General features: G+C 40.8%; 1 protein-coding gene across 1 annotated transcript in view; it reads right to left on the bottom strand.

Annotated features, from left to right (window-relative positions):
- Positions 1–5,969: 5,969 nt before the first annotated feature.
- The window catches only part of SLC30A5 (solute carrier family 30 member 5), a 31,697-nt gene continuing 26,499 nt past the window's right edge, over positions 5,970–11,167 (bottom strand). Inside the window, exons 15-16 of the mRNA XM_075590530.1 lie at positions 9,343–9,471; positions 5,970–6,622 (exon numbers count right to left, since the gene is read on the bottom strand). Coding sequence (XP_075446645.1) covers positions 6,452–6,622; positions 9,343–9,471 — 300 coding nt within the window. The 3' untranslated portion in view covers positions 5,970–6,451. The remainder of the gene's footprint in view (positions 6,623–9,342; positions 9,472–11,167) is intronic.

The following is an 11,167-nucleotide window of genomic DNA, read 5'->3' as shown; positions in this document are numbered from 1 at the left end:
CAGCGGTCAATAGTAAATTAGGTGCATGTGATATATAATATGGTATAGTGTTGTGAGAGAAGACAATACCACAGATACAGGAAAAAGGGTATTTTTTTTATTAAAGTAAAAAGGTAACTGCACATGGCCACCGTAGTCAGCCCAAGCGCCTCGACTGCAGTCCTGACCACCGGACGCGGGATCAGGAGAAGTGCCGAAGCCGGCTGCGTTCAACCATGTGAGTTAATTGTTACTCACCTCTTTACGTTAATAAAAATACCCTTTAGATCTTTACGTTAATAAAAATACCCTTTATATCTGTATCTGTGGTGTTGCCTTCTCTCACATGTATATGGTATGAGCACTGAAGTACAGTAAACACCTGTGAGGCTACACTTTTGACGAACCAGAAAGGGAGCATAAGCTGACTGCGGCAGTGAAGAAACAGCACAGATAAAGATACCATTCCCTGGACTTAGTACCGCACATGGCCGTGTGAGTACAACACTATACCATATTATATATCACATGCACCTAATTTACTATTGACCACTCTTTATTTGTTAGTGCCATCTCTGACTTTGCACTTCTATTTGTTTTGCGCCCCCGTTCTTTCTTTTTCACCTTGGCTGTGTAGTTCGCGTCACATCCAATGAGTCAAGACCGGAAACGATCATCATGCGGCTGGTAGGTGAATCCTTCTGGCGTCTCCAAAAGACTGTGTGAATAGCTTACGCGTTTCACTGATTGAATCAGCTTCGTCAGGAGAAATCTCATTTACTCATTGGATGTGACATCAATCCACCCGGAAGTGACATGGATTACACAGCTGAGGTACCCGGAACCAACACAGAGGACGGCTAGAAACTCACTCCAGGGCGCGCGATCGCAGGCATCCAACAAACCATTATGTGTTTATGCCTAATGTACACAATATGAGTACATAGGTCATTTATCATGTACATTTGTTGCTATTTTTTTTTTTTTTTGGAAGATAAAATCCATACTTGTCTGCATTATTGTTTGTTTTCTCTCATTCCGAGATATTTATGCATTCTGCCACATACCTGACCAAGAAAGGCTGAGACAACACTTGCCACGGGCTATCTGTATTTTTTATTCAGTAACACTAAGTAGATTGATTGAGGGAGCCAAGACCCCCTCCCCTTTTCAACTATCTTACATAGGTGTACAGTGTGTGTGTGTGTGTGTGTGTGTGTGTGTGTGTGTGTGTGTGTGTGTGTGTGTGTGTGTGTGTGTGTGTGTGTGTGTGTGTGTGTGTGTGTGTGTGTGTGTGTGTGTGTGTGTGTGTGTGTGTGTGTATATATATATATATATATCTTCTAAATATTAAGTACCTGGGAGGTTAAAATGAAGGTTCTCCCTTGATGTCAAAAGGTTTCCATGGTAACCTCTGAAGCTAGAGATTACAAACATCACATTTTTTTTAACACTAGAAATGTCATTGTGTAAAGAGCAGGATGTGACACAAGATACTAACATTATGAGTTGAACTCCGATATGCTGCTTGGGGGATTGCTGTTTTAACTCCAATAGATTTGAATGGGCGTTAAGGTGTGTCAAAGCTTAGCACCCTCTAATAAATCTGGTCTTATATACTATATGTTGCTAAATATTACATATGACAGATTACAAAAGTACAATAATGTGTTATTCCAAAATAGGAATGGGAGAACCATGACATTCTTGCTGAAGGAGCGGCTCAGTGAGTAAAGGCGCTGACTCCAGGGGAGCCTGGTTCAATTCCCGCTGTCAGCTTCTTGTGACCCTGGGCAAGTTTATTTATTTATAAAATGTTCTACCAGGAAGTAATACATTTACCTCTCGTTGTCAAGTATATCCTTGGCGCAGTACATTGTTACATAAAGTGAACAGGGTTACTGTATACATTATGTATAAAGACATTGCATGAACAGTTTACCATATTTTATCTTTTAGGCGTATGACAGTTACAGACCAGATTCAAATGTGAGACAGCTTTAGTTTTGAAATAATTTAGACTGGTGGTGGCTTTGAGTCTCAGGTAGATTGTTCCAGGTGTGGGGTGCACAGTAAAAGAAGGAGCGGCCGGATACTTTGTTGAACCTCGGGACCGCGAACAATCGTTTGGCGTCAGATCTCAGGTGATAAGTGCTGCGTGTGGTGGGGTGAGGAACTTGTTCAGATAGACGGTAGCTTGCCCAAGAAGTATTTGAAGGCAAGATAGGAAAGATGAACTTGGCGATTAGACTCAAGTGATGATCACTCTAATTCTTTGAGCATTTTTCTGTGATATGTGTTGTAGTTACATTGGAGGGTAAAGCTGTACCATATATATGTCCTCATAGTCTATCATTGGCATTAGCATTTGCTGTGCGATGCGCTTTCTGACCAGCAGACTTAGTGAGGTTTTTTCCCTATAAAGTACACCTAATTTCACATAGGTTTTGGCTGTCAGGGTACAAATGTGCAACCCAAATGTTAAATGGTAGTAAAACCATATGCCCACATATGTAAAACTTGTAACAAGGGTTATGATTGTACTAGAGCTGGTTCTGATCTGAAGCTCTGTCATTGGTAGCATTAGAAATTTAGCCTTAGTCCCAAATACTATTGTTACAGTCTCGTCAGTGTTTAAAAACGGTTTGTTTTGAGAAATCCCATTTTCAAGTCTCAAAAATTGAGATTGAAGTACGTGTTCAAGGTGAGAGAGGTTAGGGCTGCGTGCATGAGTGTGGCATCCGCATCATTGAAGCTCTCTTGCAAGCTGTAGGAAGATCATTGATAAAGACTGAGAAGAGTAGACGCACCAGAACAGTGCCTTGCGGGACATCACAGGTGATATCCAAGGGGTTGGAGTTAGTGTCCGAGATAGACACATGTTGGGATCTACCTGATAGGTAGGAATGAAACCAGTTTAAAGCTTGTTTCCCAATTCCAGAACATTGACGTTTGTTTAGCAAGATAACATGATCAATAGTATCAAAAGCCTTTGCAAAATCTAGGAATTTTGCACCAGTAAGTTGTCCCAGTTCCATTCCACACTGGATCCAATTGCAAACTTATAGGAAGGTAGTTACTGTGGAGTGTTTGGGGGCGAAAGCCACATGGAAATTGCCTAGGGCAGGGGTCTGCAACCTTTCAAGGTAGAAGAGACATTTTATAAAAAAAAACATTTGTCCAAAATATTCAGAGCCGCAACACATACATGAATATTACACCCCTACAAACACATACATATACTGTACATACACTAATAGGTATATACTGTATAGGCATTAACATACAACAAACTTACATTAAACAGAATTAGGGAAAGGAAAAAAATATTTGGGAGAATAAAATGCATCTCACAATAATAAGTCCCTTTATTTAGTCCCCCCCCCCCCCATTATTTTCCTGTGCAAAAAAGTTTGTCCTTTTCAAATACACAATACAATCATACACTAATCCCCCAAATACACATACACCCCCCTAAATACACTACACTACCCCACCCAACACCCATGCACTACACTACCCCACCCCCATGCACTACATGACCCAAATACACATACACTACCATCCCAAATCCAAACACACAAAGTACACCCCCCCCCAATGAATATACACACACTAACCCCCCCACCTCTCCCAAAATATACACACTTACATTGGGCCTGCTACTCTCCCTCACTGTCTTGGGTTGATGCTCCCAGCTGCTGCCACTCCCCCACACTGTGCTGAGGGGGACACCGGCCGGCGCTGGACTCGGGCCTCTTGTTGCTGCCGGGCATCCCACCAGCTATGGGCCTGCCTACTACACTGTCCCACGCTGGGCTTCACTGCATGCGTGCGCCGGCATGAAAGGCCCAGCGTGGGACAGTGTCGGAGGCAGGCCAGCAGCTGGAGAGAATCCCGGTGCAACAAGACACCAGAGTCCAGCACCGGCCGGTGCCCTCCACAGCACAGTGAGGGAGAGGCAGCAGCTGTGGGAGCAGCAACCCAGGACAGGGAGGAGAGCCGCATGTAGGTGCGGAAAGAGCCGCATGTTGCAGACCCCATGGCTAAGGAAATTGGTCTTGGTATAGTAATCGCTTAAAGCTGCAGTTCAGTCAATATCCTGCATGTGTGTTTTTTTTAATAAATCAGTTCTGTAGTAAGAAAAAATACTTTTAGCATTTTCTGTTTTTAAAAAAACAACTTTTAAAGACCAATTTTCTTGTATTCTATTTTAACAGCCATTTGCTAAGGCACTGCCCCTTCATGTCCTGTCACAAGCTCTGGCACACCCCTTTGTCAGCCCTGCCCTCCCTCTAGCACTTGTCAGTGCAGGATTGCTCATGAATATTCATGAGCTTCCACTGACAGACAAGCAGAATATAAACAGATCCCTTCACTAATTATGTCACCAAATTTCGACCTATCAATACATGGAGAAGGAATTGACCTGCAGCTATACAGTTCTTTAGGTAATTAGAGATTGCACACATAAAACTATTAAAGTAAAAAAATAAATAAATTAAAAAAAAAAAGACTGAACTGCAGATTTAATTGGGAGTGAACACATTTTTTTCCATGACTTTGGATAGTATTGGGGAAGAGAGATTGGCCTGAAGTTTGAGACAGTGTTTTTGTCCCCACTTTTGAAGATTGGGACAACTCTGGCAGTTTTCCAGGTCTTAGGGATATGGCCTGCAGACAGGATAGAGTTGATTAGGGAGGCAAGCGGTTTGGCAATGGCTGGGGCACCAAGTCATAGGAACTTAGATTGCAATAGGTCAGGTCCACATCAGCTGCATAGTTTTAATTTGAGGTGCACTTTTGTAATCTCCTCTTCAGAGACTGGGACAAATTGAAAATTGTGAGCAGTGTTGGGAGGGGGTGGGGCTATAGGGGTACTCTCAGATTGAGCTTCATGTTTGTAGTTCAGGTTACGTTTTGCTAATAAGTTAGTAGCATAGCTCACAAAATATTAATTGACTGCATTTGCAATGTCAGTGGATTTGTGAGAGTAATATCCTCCTTAATGGTTGTTGACGGCTAGAAGGCTGGAATATATTGTTGATGACCTTCTAGAAGTTTGCTGGATTTGATGTATTCTAGTGAAGATTTTCAGAGTAATATTGGGCTTTTGCATGTCTTGTTTGCCTTGTGCACTTTATCTCCATGTCTCTGGAACAAAAAAAAAACAGATCTATGGGGCAGGGACTCATATCTGCAAAGTCTATGTACAGCTCTGCATCCACGGTCAGTGCTATAGAACAAAAATATTATTCAATTTGCAGAGTTTTTCATGATACATTTCCCGTGATCTAAACCCTCTGCATAGTGCATATTGTTTTAGCACACACTAGGCATTCCCAAAGTTTTAAGCGCTTCTCCTTGTCATTTTTCTTTCTTTAGCAAATCGTTAGATTTGTACCAATAAAATATTGAAACTTTCTTTCATGGTTTAAAATATCAACAGGTGACCAGAACTTTGCATTAGTTCTAAGTTATTTCCTGACCACAGCACCATCCAACTTGTGTCCAGTGCAGAAAATGTGCAAACAAACAGGTTCTGAAAGTCCAAAACTAAAAAGGTCTTCTAATCTATATGCACAGAGCTTTCAACAGATGATAGTAGTCTTTGTACCTTTCCCTAAATTGGTGCTGTACGCATAAGCTTCCAGGCCTAAGACAGCTGGCTATATGCTCAACCAAAACGTGAAACCGACAAAGACCTTAGTTCAATATGCAGTGAAATTAATTTCAACAGGGCAGACTTCTCCGACAACGAGAAGCGACTTCACAGAACATTGAGTAAGGGCCAAAGCCGCAAAGAGCACTCAGGCGGAATATAGTCTCAAAAAGAAGGGCCTTGTTCAGCTATCTTTTTGGTTGTAGAAGAAAACCATTTACCAAATTTGTTGCACAGACTGAAGGCAAATTGCAATTGTGCATCAAGATTGATAACAATTGTTAATAGAGCTGGAATTTAGTCACAAAGATTTACCCAAAGGCACAAAGAAAAGAAAAAAAATATTTATATCAGATCCAATATATCAAAATCATTTTAAAATGTCAATACCTGCAACAAAAAAAAACAAAAAAATAATCAAGAAACATTCCAGATCTCTTCTTCTACTGTACATGGTCTCTTCACCTTTTATTAACAGGGTGTATGGTCTATTACTTAATGTGTAAACTAATGATTTCAGGAATGGTGAAACTTGTGCCCGCTGCCCAGGAGAGATCATAATCAAGATATATATTTAATAAAACACAGCATCTCATATGGATCTCAAACTCCCATTATTTCCAGATGTAGAACTAAAAATCCAATCTTTGTTATAATCCTATATAAAAAGATCCAGCCTCCAAGACAGAATAAATGTGTCTTCTAAAATCCAGATCCATACAACATCTTCTTTCTGTACATTTATGTGCAAGTCTCTTTTCGCTCGATACAAAACACAGCATAAATACTGGGTGGAAATTTTGGTTCAGATCACATGATGTAGGTCCCATCTTTGTAATATTTTATGGAATCCATCTGCTTTGTCATAACGAGGACATCTTGAAATCCCGTACTAAGGCCAGACATGTGTTGAAAATAAGCTTCTTTCTCTACTTGCACAGTAAGGTTATTCACTCCGGCATCTTTCAGAACCGATGTTACCTGGCAGTGAAACAAATAACACTTACAGTTAGGAAGATTGCATTACTTAAAATAAAATCTATTTTAGGTTAAATTGCATTTATTTATGTAAAAACAAAAAAAGTGTATATATTATGTCGCTAAAGTGTTTCAATGCAAAGTAGTAAATAGCCTCATCATAACCTGTAGTTAAAGAGATACAGGACTGCTTGGCCAATGCTTATTGCAATTTAGTAGATGAGGTGCAGATGAAAGTACTTGACATGTCATTCTTGTGAACATACTGTAGCTTAGAACTGATTCTACTAGAAGGCACATTGTAGGAGTTTGGAAAGTGTTCTGCATGTAAAATTTAAACGAGCGGTTTATCTGCTGACTTTGCTTAAATCCCATATTTCTGCCGATTCCCGTTACATTGCTTGCAACCATTTCTTTTTACATATTTTTCTCTCCAAATATTACATTAAAAAAAAAAAGTGTATTAAATGTAATACTGGAATATTATAATCGATGATATATATGAAGCTGTGGTTCCGTTAAAAAAATAAACTCACTAGCAGCAATAGTATTTTTACATATATAAAAGTAAGTGACTTGGGGGATTTGTAAAGTTAAAATAAAAGTTGATCCTGTTACAGTGTCGCAATATATAGTTAGAGGATTATACAGTTCTTAAATAGTTGAACACAGCTCCTAGCATTTCTTTTTCATAATGTGCACCTTTTAGAATTTTTATTATTTTTTTTTTTTATTGGAATCATTGTGCACATTTCAATCACAGCAGATTTAACACATTTTTATGGTACGTTATACATACATATTAATCAATCAATCAATCACTGTCTCTTCTCATAGCCTAAGAAACCACATTATAGGTTAACAATACGAGTTAATTTCTCAGGTTACATTTCTGTTTGTGGTCCTCATGGGACAACTTATAGATTTCTTGTTAAGAGACATTCGCTTTTAAATGTCAGTCATTCTGGCTTGAATTTTTCTCATTTGATTGACTACTGGTTTATTGCCCCCCCCCCCCCCCCGACCCCCTTAACTACAATGTCTATCTTTGTATTTTATATATCAGTTATTCAAGTTCATCTTTTGTTCTCTAGGGTTTGTCCCCATAGAAGTTATCTGGTTAAACACCTCGTGCAAACACTTTTTCTATGGCTTTCTTGGTCTTGTCCGATAGTTAATGAACCCTACCCATTTTTGGAAAAAAAACATGTTGGTCTTGAGCTTTTTGGAAGCTTGTCTCTGTTTGGTCCAAAGACATCAATTAAAATAGATATGCCTGGACTATATCTAATGTTGGAGGAGATGGGGATATCCATTGCAGCATGACTGTTTTTCTAGCTGTTAGTAGCACCATTTCAGAAGCCCTGACTGCTCTGGCTGTGATGTCTTCCTTGTTCAGCCATGATTCTATGTTAGCAAATAGTAACACCAATGAAATCTTAGAACAAATATACATACATACATTACATACAGTCTGCTATTGCTCTTTTGGTTTATGTTAGATGTGAATACTGTAACAGTAGGGGTAAATGGGACTGCGTTTAATAAAGGCCAAGCCCTTCATTACCCCTACCTGTCAATAATACAGTTGTATTATGTGTATGTATATCTATGTATTAAGTCTTAGGCCCGGGCCATAGAGGGGTGAGGAGATCCGAGCCGCGCTGACGCTGAGGCTCGCCTGCTGAAATCTGCGCGATTTCATGCCAATGCAGGCGAGCCAGCGGGCGCGATCGGAGGAGGGGGGAGACTGAGGGAGGCGGGGCAGTGACGTCGCTGGGCCAATCGCCCGCGACGCACTGACGTCGAGGCGCCGTGACGTTAACGCACTGACGTCGACGTCACGGCGCCGTGACGTTGACACTGCTGTGCTGTGATTGGAGGTTTTCAGCCGACAGCGCGCTGAAAAACAGCTTGGCGCTCGGCTGAAACCTCCAACTCGTCAGCACGCCTGCGGACGCTCGCGTGAGCCCCCTCTCAAGGCATCCTCATTGAGGATGCAGGGGCTCAGCGCGGAGCGTCCGCACGGCTCAGCACGGCCTGTCCTTCTATGGACTCGGCCTTAGCCTAGTTCCAGCATTTCAGGGACCAGGGGTTAATTTTGGTTTCAGGAGGAATGTTGCAAAAGTTGTCTGTGACCTTTCCCTGTAACAGTTTTCATGTACCTAAAGTTATGTTGCATTTCAACCCACCAATCAGGGGCTGGGGCATATTGGCAGCACATAGCCTTGAATGTTTCAATGCTGGGGCTTAGTGTATAAAAAAGGTGGGGAGGGAGACCCCTAGCTAGTCATAAGTAGCTGTTAGCTTTAGCTTTAAGCTGCAGCTCAAGTTTTATGTACCAGTGGGAATTCCAGCTGCAGTGTCAACTCCAGTGCTGGTGCCAGGCCTGGAGTCCTGTTCCAGAGAACACTGCAGGGAAGAAAGAACCAGGGGAAATCTCTTTAGGGAGATCCCTGCACCCAGAGTTATAGGGTACCCCAGCTTCCCCAGTTGCGAGTATGTGTGTTGTCTGTTTACCCGTGTATAGTTGTTTTTTTTTTTTATAAACGGCGTGTTTCTGTCTGGCGAATTGATCCCTGGTGTTATAGTCCTGGTTTCTCACATGACAAATACCTTCACTGCTGGGCCAGCCTACAATGCTTTGCTCTATTCTAAAACGCATTAGGGGTAACTGTCGTGCAGAGTGGACAGCAAGTCTTGAAATTGAATTTCTGGCTTACCTGCTGAATAATCCTTTGCTCTACAACATCTGACATTACTTGCACATGTATAGTCCCTGCGACAACAGCGGCAGAGTGACGCCAGAAATGAGGATCCCGGTAGGAGATCAGACCGTCAGTTTTAGAAATCTTAAAGAAAAAAAATAAATAAACTGGTGGCTGATGTGAATAAATACATTAGACAAAATGTTTTTAGAAAATTGGCTTAGATATGCTATATACAGTATACAGATCTATTACCTAAACCAGTGGCTCCCAACCATTTTTACATGGTGCCCCCCCCCCCCCCTTGATAAAAATATATATATATTTGTTCTGCTAGTTAACTATTGTTAGCTATTTGACCGATCCCATGCAGTATAGAGTCCTGAGTTTGTGGGGGGAATACATGCTTAATAAGGCCCCAAACTGCACCTCAGTGAATGGGTGGTATAGCTGTAAATTCCGGCAGAAGCTTACGAAGTCAAGCCCCAGAATACCTTGCTGCTGTGAATGCAAACCATTGTAGGGTGCGACTTTGGAAGCTCCATTTGTAATTGATGGCTATACTACCCATGGTAAGGTGCAGTTTGGGGCCTTCGTAAGTGTGAAGTCTCCACACAGGCTCAGGAACCCATTATACTGCCTGAGATCCGCCATTACATTTTTCATTGGTGAACCTCTGGGAGACACCTTGCAAACCCTGTCTGACATTTACTTATTGAAAGACATTTTAAAGAACATCTGCGAAAGCCCTTGTTTTCTACTGCTCACAAACGGATTCCAAAGTACTTGTGACATATGGGCTTAGTTCGGTTCTTAGGCTAAACGGAGCTCAAATACAAAAGGGAAAAACACGCTGAAAAAAAAATACCACAACCATCATACCGACATGAATTAACCAAATATTTAGTTTTTCTGGAGGGAGGATTTGATGTGCTTCAATATTTTATTGGATCTTTCAAAAGGTAAACTTGTATTTGTCAGTGTAAGGAACTTTTGTGCTTGATTTGCATACAATATATAGCTTTGGTATTCTTTAAAACTGCTCATGCTTGTCCATTACTCCGTATAGATGTGCCATTTCCTCTTTCGGTTTGTAGGAATAGATAAAAATAAATGACACAAAACACTGCCCGAATGCTCTCCAAAGCTGTGACCACCTAATACTTGCACTTTCCAGTGAACAACAAATACTAGAATTCTAGAATTACCAGTTTGTCAATTCTGTGTAAAAATCTATATTAAAAAGACCGTGTTTAAACTCTACACATCAAGATTCTGGCCATTAATATGCCCCTTTTGACAATGACTGTCTAATCAGCTGCATTAAGTAGTTAAGTTGTTGATGCTGTACAGTACTTCATTAAGACTGAACACGTTTAGGTAACCTGTGTGAGATTAATGGATGCAGAGTCTTTACTGTGCTCTATATGGTGCTTGTATCAGCTTTAACCACAACAATGGCTGTGTCTGACTTGCTACCAGCTTCAAAATGAAAGTCCAACCACCAATTTTAAAAATCGGGAAAATGATTTTCTTCAGTGGATTGTTTGCCCTCGGGTTCATCATCCCTGACCCAGAAATGTGATCTGTGTGTTCTCATGAAGGAGGAAGCCAATATTCAAAAACCGCTTGGTTCTAAGAAGTAGTAATATCACCTGTACTACAAGATGTTTTAAAATAGTTCAAAGGGTTTTAAACATAAAATTGCTTTATTAATACAGATTTCCTTTTGATGTAATTTTAGCATGAAGGATAACTTTCTTACTCCACTCTACTTAGAAAGGGAAATAGAAGCATATATTTTGCTACCACTTGGCTAATACTTATTTATGCAGCAACA

This window comes from Ascaphus truei, chromosome 1 (assembly GCF_040206685.1).
Source record: "Ascaphus truei isolate aAscTru1 chromosome 1, aAscTru1.hap1, whole genome shotgun sequence".
In the NCBI taxonomy this organism is placed as follows: Eukaryota; Metazoa; Chordata; class Amphibia; order Anura; family Ascaphidae; genus Ascaphus; species Ascaphus truei.
The sequence above is the reverse complement of the archived record's forward strand: the minus strand, read 5'-3'. Positions and strand labels throughout refer to the sequence as shown.